This window comes from Oncorhynchus tshawytscha, linkage group LG33, assembly GCF_018296145.1.
Source record: "Oncorhynchus tshawytscha isolate Ot180627B linkage group LG33, Otsh_v2.0, whole genome shotgun sequence".
NCBI classification, from domain to species: Eukaryota; Metazoa; Chordata; class Actinopteri; order Salmoniformes; family Salmonidae; genus Oncorhynchus; species Oncorhynchus tshawytscha.
Window position 1 is genome coordinate 28,241,585 of NC_056461.1, and position 17,175 is coordinate 28,258,759.

General features: G+C 42.7%; 1 protein-coding gene across 2 annotated transcripts in view; it reads left to right on the top strand.

Annotated features, from left to right (window-relative positions):
* LOC112231066 (protein unc-13 homolog B) overlaps positions 1–17,175 on the top strand; it is a 122,520-nt gene that overhangs the window by 79,156 nt on the left and 26,189 nt on the right. For both annotated transcript variants that reach the window (XM_024397595.2, XM_024397596.2), the window contains 9 exons: positions 554–723; positions 6,122–6,237; positions 6,376–6,539; positions 7,215–7,365; positions 7,566–7,634; positions 7,743–7,832; positions 8,094–8,231; positions 10,980–11,110; positions 11,212–11,297. In XM_024397595.2, coding sequence (XP_024253363.2) covers positions 554–723; positions 6,122–6,237; positions 6,376–6,539; positions 7,215–7,365; positions 7,566–7,634; positions 7,743–7,832; positions 8,094–8,231; positions 10,980–11,110; positions 11,212–11,297 — 1,115 coding nt within the window. The remainder of the gene's footprint in view (positions 1–553; positions 724–6,121; positions 6,238–6,375; positions 6,540–7,214; positions 7,366–7,565; positions 7,635–7,742; positions 7,833–8,093; positions 8,232–10,979; positions 11,111–11,211; positions 11,298–17,175) is intronic.

A 17,175-nucleotide genomic window follows, 5' to 3' on the forward strand; every position in this document is an offset into this window, starting at 1 on the left:
GTGGGTAGTAAAGTGGGTCCCTGTGCGTAGTGAAGTGGGTCCCTGTGGGTAGTGAAGTGGGTCCCTGTGCGTAGTGAAGTGGGTCCCTGTGCGTAGTGAAGTGGGTCCCTGTGCGTAGTGAAGTGGGTCCCTGTGCGTAGTGAAGTGGGTCCCTGTGCGTAGTGAAGTGGGTCCCTGTGCGTAGTGAAGTGGGTCCCTGTGCGTAGTGAAGTGGGTTTCTATGTGTAAGCAGGCCATGGCATGTGTAAGCCACAGGCTGTCTAGGTTTCCTCACCCAAATGCGTGTGTGGTCTTAAGAACCCACGTCCTAATTGTCACACGCTGTCTAGAGCCTTCTGAGATTGTCAGACACTCATTTATTCAGGGTAGTGGCACACATGGGTAATTAACTCTATCCTTGTTTGCCTTAAATGGCATTAGGCCAAACCAAGTTCAGTTGAATTATGGAAGAATTAACTGCAATGTGTACATAAAAGCAATGTAATTACCATTCATATCTTTTCTTAGTGTAAATGTGAAGATTTGATACCATCTTACCATTTTTCCCCCCCAGCGAGTGTCATAACTCGTCGGACCGTATCAAGGTGCGTGTGTGGGACGAGGATGATGACATCAAGTCCCGGGTGAAACAGCGTCTGAAGAGAGAGTCAGATGACTTCCTGGGTCAGAGCATCATCGAGGTCCGCACGCTCAGCGGAGAGATGGACGTCTGGTACAACCTGGGTACGTCACAAGTCCTCTCTCTGCTACAGTATACTGTGTGCTGTATGTGAGAGGAAGGTTCCTGCCTGTTTTGGAGACCCATGATTATTATGTTAAGTAAAGGTAAAGATGAGTCATTGGGGCACTACACCACATCCCAGCCCTGAGACACAGTAGTCGGGACACAATGGACATGTTTTTATTTAGAACTGTTGATTCAAAGGAAACATCCATTCTTTTCAAGCCCTGAATGCTGATTGGCTGACTGCCGTGGTATATCAGACCATATACCACGGGTATGACGAAATATTTATTTTTGCTGCTTTAATTATGTTGGTAACCATTTTATATAAGCAATAAGGCACCTCTGGTGTTGTCGTATATGGCCATTATATCCAGGCACTCCGTTTTGCATTGTACATAAGAACAGCCCTTAGCTGTGGTATATTGGCCATATACCACACCTCCTCAGTCCTTATTGCGTAATCTCTGAAGCCAATCAATCAAATGTATTTATAAAGCCCTTTTTACATCAGCAGATGTCACAAAGTGCTTCAAATATTATAGCCATTCAAATATTCCAGTAGCAGGCCAACTGAGGCTGTGGAACAGGGAAGTCTCTGTTCTTTATAGCCAGGGCAGTTCCGGTCTCTCCTCCAGATAACTTGACATAGCATCCCTCTCTCTTTCACAGCCTCTCCTCAGTCCTCACATGCCTCCTCATTGTGTCCGAGAGGCTATTTTTTTTGTGTGTGTGTGGGTCTTTGTCGGGATCCACGTGTAAGTGCTTTGATTCAGCAGTCACTTTGAAGGAATATTCCCTTCTACTGATCTGATGGGCCTGGTGTGAGAGTCAAACGTTTGAGATTATCAAAAGGAGGCAGGTTATATTTTCTTTTTTGGTGCTTTTTTTCATGCTGGAATCTACAGTTCTTCAGTTCTCATAAATCCACTCTTCGAAGTTTCATCGAATGCATATTCTGTTAGCTTCCTCCTTGCATCTGCCAACCCCCCTCAAATGTTTTTTTTTTTAGTCATACTCTATCATTAGTTTTCTCTATAGGAGGGCTGAAATCAACCCTTTAAACTAACAGATTGTTAGTTGCTGCACAGTGTTTTGTCTTAATGGACTATCTGTCAGAAGGCTAGTTAATGATGGGTAGAAAGTCTAGGACATCTTACAGTAACAAAGTGGGTTAGCTAGCATCATAGTGCATCTCAAATCAAATCAAAGTTTATTTGTCACGTGTGCCGAATACAACAGGTGTAGACCTTACAGTGAAATGCTTACTTACAGGCTCTAACCAATGGTGCGGGAAAAACAAAGGTGTGTGTGTGGGTAAGTAAAGAAATAAAACAACAGTAAAAAGACATTTGAAAAAAGAGTAGCAAGGCTATATACAGACACCTGTTAGTCAGGCTTATGGAGGTAGTATGTACATGTAGGTATCGTTAAAGTGACTATGAATATATGATGAACAGAGAGTAGCAGAAGCGTAAATGGAGGGATGGGTGATGGGACACAATCTGCCTCTCATGTCACCAGCTCTGTTCTAAATCCCAGCCCTCTTCTCTAGTCCAGTTTGTGTTGTGCTTGTACCTCATTACCCACTTCTCCCTTGGCCAGCAGCATTTTTCTCAACAAATTACCCAGGTGAGGACTGGCCCAAAAGCTCCTACTTGCACTGGATGAAAATATTGTCTGTCCCCACAATGGTCTTTACTTTCCCCTGGGCTTACCCTCACTTGTGCTTCCTCTGCATCTCTGTAGAATATGCCCTCTCTTTCTTCCTTTGTCCACATGGCTACTTTCTTCATCTGTTTTTTCTTGCTTTTCTATCCCTTTCAGAATGGGATGGTTAGTGACTCAGGAGGAGTGTGGCATGTTTAAAAAGCTCTGTAATAGAGAAGACTCCAAGGTCTAGCTCCAAACACTTTCCAAAAGATAATTGTTTCATTGCCCTTGGTGCGTTTCTTTTCTTTCTCCTCATAATGATAGTCAACCTTTCAGGGATGCATCACAGTCTGTCATGGACTTCGTATCTCTGCAGATGAGATTTGCCACACCAGTAACTCATGGTGTTGGTGTGTGTGTGATTAACTGTGCCGTTCTGAAGCTGCAGGCCTCATTTGCCTACTTTACTTTTTAAAAAGGACTTCACCATGATACTGAAACAAGCCTTCAAAGGTCTTGAATGTTAGTGGTTGTGGAGTGGTTGTGAGGTGTGTTAGCCCTATGAAAAGGGAAAATGTATGTAAATTTCCCTAGATTATCTGAAACATACATTTTAGCTAAGGTTTCTCATTGAATGTGTTCGATACCACACAGTAAAAGAAGAGATTGAAATCCCCCACTGTCCCCCTCTCTCTCCCCTCCGTCCTCTCAGGGGAGAGATCCTCCTTGATTATTATGTAGCACACTCCAGGAAGTCGACCGCTCCGACGACACGTACAAATTAGCCTAATAATGTGGCTGTCAAGGGAAATAGCCGGGTTGAGCTGCCGAACACGGCACTTCCAGAATAAGACCGGCTGTGAAGCATTTATTTGGACATTAATATGGAGTTGGTCCCCCCTTTGCTGCTATAACAGCCTCCACTCTTCTGGGAAGGCTTTAGCAGGGCAGAAATTTGACAAACTGACTTGTTGGAAAGGTGGCATCCTATGACAGTGCCAAGTTGAAAGTCACTGAGCTTTTCAGTAAGGCCATTTTACTGCCAGTGTTTGTCTTTGGAGATTGCATGGCTGTGTGCCCGATTTTTCTATACCTATCAGCAACCGGTGTGACTGAAAGGGGTGTCCACATACCTTTATTTATTTATATATATAAATAACACCACCTCATTCCAGTATTTTTATTTATTGTACTATTTTCTACATTGTAGAATAATAGTGAAGACATCAAAACAATGACATAACACATGGAATCATGTAGTAACAAAAAAGTCTAAATATATTTTATATTTGAGATTCTTCAAAGTAACCACCCTTTGCCTTGATGACAGCTTTGTACACTCTTGGCATTCTCTCACCCAGCATCATGAGGTAGTCACCGGGAATGCATTTCAATTAACAGGTGTGCTTTGTTAAGTTAAATGTGTGGAATTTCTTTCCTTCCTAATGCGTTAGAGCCAATCAGTTGTTTTGTGGCAAGGTACTGTAGGGGTGGTGTACAGAAGATAGCCCTATTTGTTAAAATCCATATTATGGCAAGAACAGCACAAATTAGCAAAGGGAAATGACAGCCCATCATTAATTTGAGACTTGAAGGTCAACCAATCCGGAAAACTTCAAGAATGCTGAAAGTTTCTTCAAGTGTAGTCACAAAAACCCTCAAGTGCTGTGATGAAACTGGCTCTCATGAGGACCACCACAGGAAAGGAAGACCCAGAGTTAACTCTGCTGCAGAGGATAAGTTCATCAGAGTTACCAGCCTCAGAAACTGCAGCCCAAATAAATGCTTCAGAGTCCAATTGAGATGGTTTGGGATGAGTCGAATGGCAGAGAGAAGGAAAAGCAGCCAAAAGTGCTTAGCATATGTGGGAACTCCTTCAAGACTGTTGGAAAAGCATTCCTCATGAAGCTGGTTGAGAGAATGCCAAGCTGTCATCAAGGCAAAGGGTGGCTACTTTGAAGTATCTAAAATATATATATTTTTTACTACATGATTCCATATGTATTATTTCATAGTTTTGATGTCTTCACTATTAATATACAATGTAGAAAATAGTACAAATAAAGAAAAAACATTGTGTGTGTGTGTGTGTGTGTGTGTGTGTGTGTGTGTGTGTGTACAGTGGGGCAAAAAAGTATTTAGTCAGCCACCAATTGTGCAAGTTCTCCCACTTAAAAAGATGAGAGAGGCCTGTAATTTTCATCATAGGTACACTTCAACTATGACTGAGAAAAAAATCCAGAAAATCACATTGTAGGATTTTTAATGAATTTATTTGCAAATTGTGGTAGAAAATAAGTATTTGGTCACCTACAAACAAGCAAGATTTCTGGCTCTCACAGACCTGTAACTTCTTCTTTAAGAGGCTCCTCTGTCCTCCACTCGTTACCTGTATTAATGGCACCTGTTTGAACTTGTTATCAGTATAAAAGACACCTGTCCACAACCTCAAACAGTCACACTCCAAACTCCACTATGGCCAAGACCAAAGAGCTGTCAAAGGACACCGGAAACAAAATTGTAGACCTGCACCAGGCTGGGAAGACTGAATCTGCAATGGGTAAGCAGCTTGGTTTGAAGAAATCAACTGTGGGAGCAATTATTAGGAAATGGAAGACATACAAGACCACTGATAATCTCCCTCGATCTGGGGCTCCACATAAGATCTCACCCCGCGGGGTCAAAATGATCACAAGAACGGTGAGCAAAAATCCCAGAACCACACAGGGGGACCTAGTGAATGACCTGCAGAGAGCTGGGACCAAAGTAACAAAGCCGCCAGGGACTCAAATCCTGCAGTGCCAGACTTGTCCCCCTGCTTAAGGCAGTGCATGTCCAGGCCCATCTGAAGTTTGCTAGAGAGCATTTGGATGATCCAGAAGAAGATTGGGAGAATGTCATATGGTCAGATGAAACCAAAATAGAACTTTTTGGTAAAAACTCAACTCGTTGTGTTTGGAGGACAAAGAATGCTGAGTTGCATCCAAAGAACACCAGACCTACTGTGAAGCATGGGGGTGGAGACATCATGCTTTGGGGCTGTTTTTCTGCAAAGGGACCAGGACGACTGATCCGTGTAAAGGAAAGAATGAATGGGGCCATGTATCGTGAGATTTTGAGTGAAAACCTCCTTCCATCAGCAAAGGCATTGAAGATGAAACGTGGCTGGGTCTTTCAGCATGACAATGATCCCAAACACAGCGCCTGGGCAACGAAGGAGTGGCTTCGTAAGAAGCATTTCAAGGTCCTGGAGTGGCCTAGCCAGTCTCCAGATCTCAACCCCATAGAAAATCTTTGGAGGGAGTTGAAAGTCCATGTTGCCCAGCAACAGCCCCAAAACATCACTGCTCTAGAGGAGATCTGCATGGAGGAATGGGCCAAAATACCAGCAACAGTGTGTGAAAACCTTGTGAAGACTTACAGAAAACGTTTGACCTCTGTCATTGCCAACAAAGGGTATATAACAAAGTATTGAGAAACTTTTGTTATTGACCAAATACTTATTTTCCACCATAATTTGCAAATTAATTAATTAAAAATCCTACAATGTGATTTTCTGGATTTTTTTTTCCCTCATTTTGTCTGTCATAGTTGAAGTGTACCTATGATGAAAATTACAGGCCTCATCTTTTTAAGTGGGAGAACTTGCACAATTGGGGGCTGACTAAATTGTGTGTCTGTGTGTCTGTCTGTCTGTCTGGATTGAAGTAATTGAGTCACTGACGTGTGTGCCTATTGTTACAGAGAAGAGGACGGACAAGTCAGCCGTGTCTGGGGCCATCCGTCTCCAGATCAGCGTGGAGATCAAGGGAGAGGAGAAAGTAGCTCCCTACCACGTCCAATACACCTGTCTACACGAGGTACAACACTCAGTACATATCTGTTCACACAGTATGATTACTGCAGACATCACATTAAAACTAGTCCGAAACCAGCCTTAAAAGCACAGCTACTTGTGGGTCTCTATCACACTGACATTATGTCTGTCTGCCTTCTAGAACCTGTTCCACCACTCAACAGACATTCTGGGCCAGGGGATAGTAAGGATCCCCGATGCTAAAGGAGACGATGCCTGGAAGGTGTACTTTGACGAGGTGTCACAGGAGATAGTGGATGAGTTCGCCATGCGCTACGGGATCGAGTCCATCTACCAGGCCATGACGTGAGTCAGAGGGAGCAGACCACTCTCTCGTGCACTGTCTCTCTCGCACACTCTCCATCTTGCTCTCTGTCTGTCTCCCCCCTCTCTCTACTATGAAATAACCATTTGGTGCTGTTGTCATTCCCTGGCTGCCTCCAAATTAAGGAAAGTCAATTATAAATGGTCTTAGAATGGATCTGTCTCAATGAGGTGCCATTCTCCATACAGATGCCTGTTAACCGGGTCCATCATTCACATAAAGCACACTCAGGTGGCCATCCCTCAGCTAGAATGGGGCAGGGGCTTGATGGGAGAAATGAAACAGCCGTCCCGCATAGGGAGGATTCATTCAGTGTAAGCCTGATCCCAGTGAGGGTGCTAGGTAGCTAAACATAGACCTACTCTTGTGCAGTGTTGTTATAACATGCATAACGTCCCATAATATTCTATACTGTAGATTATTTTGTCCCACAATGAAAGAACATGTCCATCTTGTGTAAATTGGTTCAAATTACATAAACAAATTGATTCCATTAACATTTTGACCTGAACATTACATCAGTCATTATGATTTGTGTACAAGAGACATAATAAATACATGAATGAATAGAATCCATCAACAAACAGCATCATGTCCCATTGAGCTGCTGTCTCTGAGCCCTCCCTGACAGTAGTGCCCTCTGCTGGTGTGTTTAGAAACTTTGCCTGCCTCTCCTCTAAGTACATGTGTCCTGGTGTTCCCGCTGTGATGAGCACCCTGCTCGCCAACATCAATGCCTTCTACGCCCACACTACCGCTTCCACCAACGTCTCCGCCTCTGACCGCTTTTCCGCCTCCAACTTTGGAGTGAGTATTGCCTGACTGACATCCCTCTCCACAATTACACCATCTTGGCTTCTACCCTGTTTTATAACACAGGATGCCTTTTTCTGAATGTATGTTTTTGTTTCCCCATCTCTCTATCATGTACAAATATCTCTATCCTCTATAGGTCCAGATTACAGGCTCTGTTTTTACTTCTATTTTTCTTACTTTCTCTCCAACAGAAAGAGCGCTTTGTCAAGCTCTTAGATCAACTCCACAACTCCTTACGCATTGACCTCTCCACATACAGGGTGAGTTACACATATTTCACCTGAACCTCAAAATGCACTTGTTGGTTGAACTACATCTTCCCCCTTTTATCTCTGTGTTCCTAATGGTCCCCTTTTCTTCTCATCCAGAACAACTTTCCTGCGAGCAGTAAGGACCGTCTCCAAGACCTCAAGTCCACTGTAGACCTCCTGACTAGCATAACCTTCTTCAGGATGAAGGTAGTCTTACACCAGGGTTCAGAAGGAAATGAAACACACAGACTCAGGGTTCGGTTCTCAGTATAAAACAATCCAGATGTACTCCTATCTCTGGTAGAACAGATAGCTCTGTTATCTTCCTTAGTACAGATATCTGTAATCAGTGTGTTATGACAGTAACTCCCCACCTAAAATAATGACTGTTGATAGTGCTATGCAATCTCTCTTTCTCTCTTCTCTCCTCTCTCTGTGAAATGCTCACCATTTCCCGCTGGCGTCCAGGTCCAGGAACTGCAGAGTCCCCCCAGAGCCAGTCAGGTGGTGAGGGACTGTGTCAAGGCCTGTCTCAACTCCACCTACGACTACATCTTCAACAACTGCCAGGAGCTGTACAGCCGCCAGTACCAGCTGCTGGACACAGTGAGTCACTCAGACCCACTCAGGTTCTACTCACTTTCTACTGCAGTGCCATGTATATGATATCGACAGAGGTATATTTTCTGGGTGAGAACCACATTCATGTAAAGCTTAGAGAGGATCTCTTGTTAAATAATGTTGAAGTAATATGGCTACAGGTTCATCTGCCTCACCTAAAGCCCATTCTGGTGGGGAGCTGCTATAGACCACCAAGTGCTAAGTCTGTATCTCAATAACATGTGAAATGCTTGATAATGTATGTGATATCAACAGACAGGTATTTTTTCTGCGAGATTTAAGTATTGACTGGCTTTCAAGCTGCCCACTCAAGAAAAAGCTTCAGTGTCTGCAATCTGGTCCAGGTTATAAATCAACCTACCAGGGTAGTTACAAACGGCCCAGGAATTGTTTAAAGCAGTATCCAAATCCATCGGATGTAGTGATCACAATAGTAGCCATATCTAGGAAAACAAAAATATCAAATCCTGGGCCGAAAATAGTGTATAAGGGGTCATACAATAAGTTTTGTAGTGATTCCTATATTGTGATATTTGTTGGTCTGTGGTGTGTAATGAGGAGCAGCCAGATGCTGCACTTGACACATTTACAAAATTGCTTATTCCAGTTACTAATAAGCATGCACCCATTAAGAAAGTGACTGTAAACACTGTTAAATCCCTGTGGATTGTTGAGGAATTGAAAGACATTCAACAAGCACAGCACTTACACAAATTACTTATGATTGGCTGAGAGAAATGTAAATCAAAATCAAATCAAATCAAATCACATTTTATTTGTCACATACACATGGTTAGCAGATGTTAATGCGAGTGTAGCGAAATGCTTGTGCTTCTAGTTCCGACAATGCAGTAATAACGAGCAAGTAATCTAACTAACAATTCCAAAAAAACTACTGTCTTATACACAGTGTAAGGGGATAAAGAATATGTACATAAGGATATATGAATGAGTGATGGTACAGAGCAGCATAGGCAAGATACAGTAGATGATATCGAGTACAGTATATACATATGAGATAAGTATGTAAACCAAGTGGCATAGTTAAAGAGGCTAGTGATACATGTATTACATAAGGATGCAGTCGATGATATAGAGTACAGTATCAACGTATGCATATGAGATGAACAATGTAGGGTAAGTAACATTATATAAGGTAGCATTGTTTAAAGTGGCTAGTGATATATTTACATAATTTCCCATCAATTCCCATGATTAAAGTGGCTGGAGTAGAGTCAGTGTCATTGACAGTGTGTTGGCAGTAGCCACTCAATGTTAGTGGTGGCTGTTTAACAGTCTGATGGCCTTGAGATAGAAGCTGTTTTTCAGTCTCTCGGTCCCAGCTTTGATGCACCTGTACTGACCTCGCCTTCTGGATGACAGCGGGGTGAACAGGCAGTGGCTCGGGTGGTTGATGTCCTTGATGATCTTTATGGCCTTCCTGTAGCATCGGGTGGTGTAGGTGTCCTGGAGGGCAGGTAGTTTGCCCCGGTGATGCGTTGTGCAGACCTCACTACCCTCTGGAGAGCCTTACGGTTGAGGTGTATGTATGATAAAAGATGCTGTTTTGTTGGACTTCAGTGGCTTTTGACATTATCAATCATAGTCTGCTGATGGAAAAACATGTGTTATGGCTTTACCCCCCCTGCTATATTGTGGATAAAGAGTTACCCGTCTAACAGAACACAGAGGGTGTTCTTTAATGCCAGTTCGCAATTGTAAATGAGAACTTGTTCTCAACTTGCCTTCCTGGTTAAATAAAGGTGAAATAAAAATAAAATAAATAAAATGGAAATCTCTCCAACATAATCCAGGGAGAATCAGGAATTCCCCAGGGCAGCTGTCTAGGCCTATTCTGTCCTTGAGTTGCGTTCCCATGCAAAACTAGACATATAGCTAACAACTAAGTCTTCAATAAAACTCCCAAGGCGTGACTTTTCTTGAATGAATATATTGAAAACGTTGATGTTGTGAAACTGCAAAATACAGAAAAGAATATACTTTAGTATTCAATTCACACCGACATACTGTAGCTGTACATTAAACATTTGAAGTTGCATAAATACAAAGCAGGCGCTAAGGTACCGTGCATCTGGCATGATGCCAAATCATATAGCTAATTGTTACGCATATGGTAATTGGCTCCTTTCATTACTCTAATAATGTACAACCATCTATGTAGAATAACAAAGCATATTACAATAGAAACAGTAACAAAACTACAGTATTGTATATTTTACAATTCGTTTGCATGACGCACGAGCAAAGTAATACAGCTAACAACATACATTAAAGGCATTGCAATTTCTGAGTAAATGCAACCAACATTGATATGTAAGCAACTCTATCAATAACAAGATTATCATCATTAGCTAAATGCTTGAATCGAACTTACAAGCAAATATTTTCCAAGGCTGAAGCGTGACAAGAAATAACTACATTGAAAGATCTGCACCGTAGCGTTGTTTGTAGCTGCTTCTATGAGTGCAGAACAAATTCTCTACTTCCTGTTTGCGTAGTCTTTCTAAGTACCAGAAATCTTCACTAGGGGGCAAATAACACCATTACACAAATGGACTAAATGCAGGTTATTCATATGACGAGGGATATTACTTTAATCCAGCAGTGTTGCGTTTCATGCAGTGTTTTGTCTGACTTGGAGTGTGGTTATGGTTGTGTTCTGGCCCAGAACAAGCTGTGTTAGTTTGACTGTGTGGTTGTGTTCTTGTCCAGCACAAAGAGGATCTTCCCCTGGAGGAGCAGGGCCCCAGCATCAAGAACCTGGACTTCTGGCCCAAACTGATCACCCTCATCGTCTCCATCGTAGAGGAGGACAGGAACTCCTACACACCCGTCCTCAGCCAGTTAGTAATAAATTACTATTACCTAACTAATGTACTAATGATTTCTGTTTTAATGTTCTATTTCCAGTATCTAATGCTGCTCTGTGCCATTTCTCCTCCAGGTTCCCTCAGGAGCTGAATGTGGGGAAGGTGTGTGCTGAGGTCATGTGGATGCTGTTCTCCCAGGACATGAAGTATGCCATGGAGGGTGAGTCTCCACAGATTCCCTCTCAGGAGCCATGCAGACATGTCCCCTATCTGGGTCATTTTGGGGTCAAGGTCCTAAACCACTGCTACTATATCCTAGACTTTGTTGGCCCTACTTGGGCCCCTTTTCTGGGTGTGTTTGCATATGTTGTAGCTATATGGTGAAAGAATGAGCCCAAGAGGATACCTGTGGATTGTACTGTAGACCCTAAGCAACAGTAAAAGGAAAATACATCTCCCCAGTCTCTGCCGGCTCCACTCGCTGTCTGTGGCTCTTTCTCTGTCTCAGCCTTGTCTGTTTTTTCTCCTTTGTCTGTCTTTCAGTAATGGATAATGTTGATCATTTCCAGTGGCTTCAGGGTAAGACTGACAAGTGAGACGATAGAGTAGACCCTCTTATTATGCTATGCTACAGTAGGTGACAGTTTTCTCTTAGCCATTAGTAATCATGTATTTTAGTGTTGAATATAATTTGACTTCTACCACACCGACTCCAAAGCAAATCAGGTGCGTAAAATAGGTTTATTCAAATAGGACAAATTATGCTTGGAAGTAGATGATCATTCTCCCCTGTCCTCAGTGAAGCTTTCCTGAGACTCTCTCCTGTGGTTCTTTCCTGTGATTATCTCCCCAGAACAAAGGGACAGGATCTAGTTTTATAACCCAGCCCTAGCCTGTGGTGACCAATTAGAAGTCCTTGCAGTACAACTGGGCCAATGGCCAAATATCGAGTATCCTATTTCAGGCTCACCGTATAGACAAATTCCTCCCATGTCTCTGACCCATTGATAAATAATTCCCTATTACAGAAAAAAACACTATTTCCATTGATCGTTAATTCTATTGGCTTTATTCATAGTCTGGCAAGCCATTTGTATTCATCAGTTCTGTATGGCTCATCTCATCTTTCATTTCTATCTTGCTATATTTCTTTCTATTTGTGTTGCCTTGTTCTTCACTTTCATTCCCTTCCTTCGTCCTTGCTCATTTCTCTGTATTCTATTCACATCTGAATTCCACTGTCTTTAGGCAGATGTTTTATGCTGGTAAGAGCATCAACCCCCCCCATCACTCCCCTAGTCCTGTTCTCCTCCCAGAACCCCACAATCCCCGACAGTTAGATCTGTGTTTCCAGGGAAAACTGCCATTTCCAATGGAGATGGCGAGTTAATTATCTAGGGAAGGCCATTGTTTGTTTCTTTCACTGTGGTAAAAGGAGGGATCACTGCCACTACCTCGCTTTCCAACCAAGGTGCATGAATTGAGGAGCAAACTGAAGAGATAAAATCCAGCCACACTTGGAGGACAATTCAATAAAACAAATTTTAAAAACCTACATAGGTTCTACTTTTAGTGATAAAGACACATTTTTAAATAATGAAATTGTCCTCAGTGTTGCTGAATCTCCTCCACTTCTTTCACTGTGGTCAGAGTTCCTGACTATGTTTTACATATTCTGTCTGTTCTCTCATTTCATTGCTGAGGTTAGAGAATAATTTTTAATGCTTGGAGAAGAATAGGGAGCAAGCTACACTGAAGCCGAGTATGGAGAGAGGAATGAGGGCATGAGGAATAAAGAGAGCTGTATCCCAGGGGAGGATGGAGGAGTTCTGGGGATGTGTGATACAGTAGAGCCCCATGCGGTGCAGAGCGAGAGAGCGATATGTGCTGGGTGTGAAAGCTGCTTATGTCTTCCAGGACCTCTCTATAACTCCTCTCCCCACAGGTGGACTGTATATCTCTAAGTAGTATCTCCACTTCCCCCTGTCCACATGAAAATGTTCACACTCTCCCAATGACAGATCTCTCAGCGATTACAGCTGTGTCTTTCTGGGTAAGGCTCTAAGAGCTTTGCTCACCTGGACTGTACAATAACTGCACATTATTCTTTAAAAAATTCTTCAAGCTCTGTTAAGTTGGTTGTTGATCATTGCTAGACAGCCATTTTCAGGTCTTCTCATTGATTTTCAAGTCGATTAATGTTAAGTGAAAACTGTAACTAGACCACTCAGGAACATTAATGGTCGTCTTGGTAAGCAGCTCCTGTGTATATTAGACCTTGTGTTTTAGGTTATTGTCCCGCTGAAATGAGAATTTGTCTCCCAGTGTCTGTTGCGAAGAAGAGGATTTCCTCTAAGATTTTGAATGTGCTTAGCTCTATTCTGTTTCTTCTTATAAAAGAAAACTCCCTAGTCCTTGCAGATAACAAGCATACCCATTACATGATGCAGCCACCACCATGCTTGAAAGTATGAAGTTGTACTCTGTAATGTGTTGTATTGGATTTGCTCCAAACATAACACGTTGTATTTGTATACATAAAGTAAATGTCTTTGCCAATTGTTTTGCAGTTTTACTTTGGTGCCTGATTGCAAACATGATGCATCCTTTTCACTATGTTGTTTAGGTTAGCGTTGTGGAGTAACTACAATGTTGTTGATCCATCCTCAGTTTTCTCCTATCACAGCCATTAAACTCTGTTACTGTTTTAAAGTCACCATTGGCCTCATGGTGAAATCCCTGAGTGATTTTTTTTTCCTTCTCCAGCAGCTGAGTTAGGAAGGATACCTGTATCTTTGTAGTGACTGGGTGTATTGATACACCATCTAAAGTGTAATTAATAACATCACCATGCTCAAAGGGATATTCAGTGTCTGCTTTTTTTTTTACCCATCTACCAATAGGTGCCCTTTGCAAGGCATTGGAAAACTTCCCTGGTCTTTGTGGTTGAATCTGTGTTTGGTTCCTCAGTTGAGCAGTGAATTTCATACAGTTAATTGTATGTGTGGGGTGCAGAGATGGGGTAGTCATTCAAAAATCATGTTAAACACTATTATTGCACACAGTGAGTCCATGCAACTTTTTGTGTGATTTGTTAAGCACATTTTTCTCCTGAACTTATTTATGCTTGCCATAACAAAGGGGTTGAGTACTTTTGACTCAAGACATGTCAGCCATTCATTTGTAAAAATGTGTAATTAGCATAATTCCCCATTGACATTATGGGATATTGTGTGTAGGCCAGTGAAACTAAATCTCAATTTCATCCATTTAAACTTGAGGGTATAACACAACATTTTGAAAAACTCAAGGAGTGTGAATACTTTCTGATGGCACTGTACATGGGTGCATATTTATGCACACTTGTACAGTCGTGGCCAAAAGTTTTGAGAATGACACAAATATTAATTTTCACAAATTCTTCTGCCTCAGGTTGTATGATGGCAATTTACATGTACTCCAGAATGTTATGAAGAGTGATCAATTGAATTGCAATTAATTGCAAAGTCCATCTTTACCATGCAAATGAACTGAATCCCCCAAAAAACATTTCCACTGCATTTCAGCCCTGCCACAAAAGGACCAGCTGACATGTCAGTGATTCTCTCGTTAACACAGGTGTGAGTGTTGACGAGGACAAGGCTGGAGATCACTCTGTAATGCTGAATGAGTTCAAATAACAGACTGGAAGCTTCAAAAGGAGGGTGGTGCTTGGAATCATTGTTCTTCCTCTGACAAGCATGGTTACCTGCAAGGAAACACGTGCCGTCCTCATTGCTTTGCACAAAAAGGGATTCACAGGCAAGGATATTGCTGCCAGTAAGATTGCACCTAAATCAACCATTTATCGGATCATCAAGAACTTCAAGGAGAGCGCGGTTCAATTGTTGTGAAGGCTTCAGAGCACCCAAGAAAGTCTAGCAAGCGCCAGGACCGTCTCCTAAAGTTGATTCAGCTGCGGGATCGGGGCACCACCAGTACAGAGCTTGCTCAGGAATGGCAGCAGGCAGGTGTGAGTGCATCTGCACGCACAGTGAGGTGAATACTTTTGGAGGATGGCCTGGTGTCACGAAGGGCAGCAAAGAAGCCTCTTCTCTCCAGGAAAAACATCAGGGACAGACTGATATTCTGCAAAAGGTACAGGGATTGGACTGCTGAGGACTGGGGTCAAGTAATTTTCTCTGATGAATCCCCTTTCCAATTGTTTGGGGCATCCGGAAAAAAGCTTGTCTGGAGAAGACCAGGTGAGCGCTACCATCAGTCCTGTGTCATGCCAACAGTAAAGAATCCTGAGACCATTCATGTGTGGGGTTGCTTCTCAGCCAAGGGAGTGGGCTCACTCACAATTTTGCCTAAGAACACAGTCATGACTAAAGAATGGTACCAACACATCCTCTGAGAGCAACTTCTCCCATCCATCCAGGAACAGTTTGCTGACAAACAATGCCTTTTCCAGCACAATGGAGCACCTTGCCATAAGGCAAAAGTGATAACGAAGTGGCTCGGGGAACAAAACATCGATATTTTGGGTCCATCGCCAGGAAACTCCCCAGACCTTAATCCCATTGAGAACTTGTGGTCAATCCTCAAGAGGGTGGGTGGACAAATAAAAACCCACACATTCTTAAACTCCAAGCATTGATTATGTAAGAATGGGCTGCCATCAGTCAGGGACAACAACAATGTGGCCCAGAAATTAATTGACAGCATGCCAGGGCGGATTGCAGAGGTCTTGAAAAAGAAGGGTCAACACAACAAATATTGATTCTTTGCTTCACCTTCATGTAATTGTCAATAAAAGCCTTGACACTTATGAAATGCTTGTAATTATACTTCAGTATTCCATAGTAACATCTGACAAAAAAATCTAATCAAATCAAATTTTATTTGTCACATACACATGGTTAGCAGATGTTAATGCGAGTGTAGCGAAATGCTTGTGCTTCTAGTTCCGACAATGCAGTAATAACCAACGAGTAACCTAACAATTTCACAACTACCTTATACACACAAGTGTAAAGGGATGAAGAATATGTACATAAAGATATATTAATGCGTGATGGCACAGAACGGCAAAGGCAAGATGCAGTAGATGGTATCGAGTACAGTATATACATATGAGATTTTTTTTCACCTTTTAATTAACCAGGTAGGCTAGTTGAGAACAAGTTCTCATTTGCAACTGCGACCTGGCCAAGATAAAGCATAGCAATTTGACATACAACAACACAGAGTTACACATGGAATAAACAAAACATAGTCAATAATACAGTAGAACAAAAGAAAACAAAAAGTCTATATACAGTGACTGCAAATAAGGTAAGATAACGGAGTTAAGGCAATAAATAGGCCATGGTGGCGAAGTAATTACAGTATAGCAATTAAACACTAGAAGCACCAGCTGTCAGATCAGCTCACAGTGTTAGTGGTGGCTGTTTAACAGTCTGATGGCCTTGAGATAGAAGCTGTTTTTCAGTCTCTCGGTCCCTTCTTTGATGCACCTGTACTGACCTCGCCTTCTGGATGATAGCGGGGGGAACAGGCAGTGGCTCATGTGGTTGTTGTCCTTGATGATCTTTATGGCCTTCCTGTGACATCGGGTGGTGTAGGTGTCTAGGAGGGCAGGTAGTTTGCCCCCGGTGATGCGTTGTGCAGACCTCACTACCCTCTAGAGAGCTTTACGGTTGTGGGCGGAGAAGTTGCCGTACCAGACGGTGGTACAGCCCGACAGGATGCTCTCGATTGTGCATCTAAAAGTTTGTGAGTGCTTCTGGTGACCAGCTGAATTTCTTCAGCCTCCTGAGTTTGAAGAGGCGCTGCCACGCCGCCTTCACCACGCTGTCTGTGTGGGTGGACCAATTCAGTTTGTCCGTCATGTGTACGCCGAGGAACTTAACTTTCTACCTTCTCCACTACTGTCCTGTCGATGTGGATGGGGGGGTGCTCCCTCGGCTGTTTCCTGAAGTCCACGATCATCTCCTTTTGTTTTGTTGACATTGAGTGTGAGGTTATTTTTCTGACACCACACTCCGAGGGCCCTCACCTCCTCCATGTAGGCCTTCTCGTCGTTGTTGGTAATCAAGCCTACCACTAGTGTC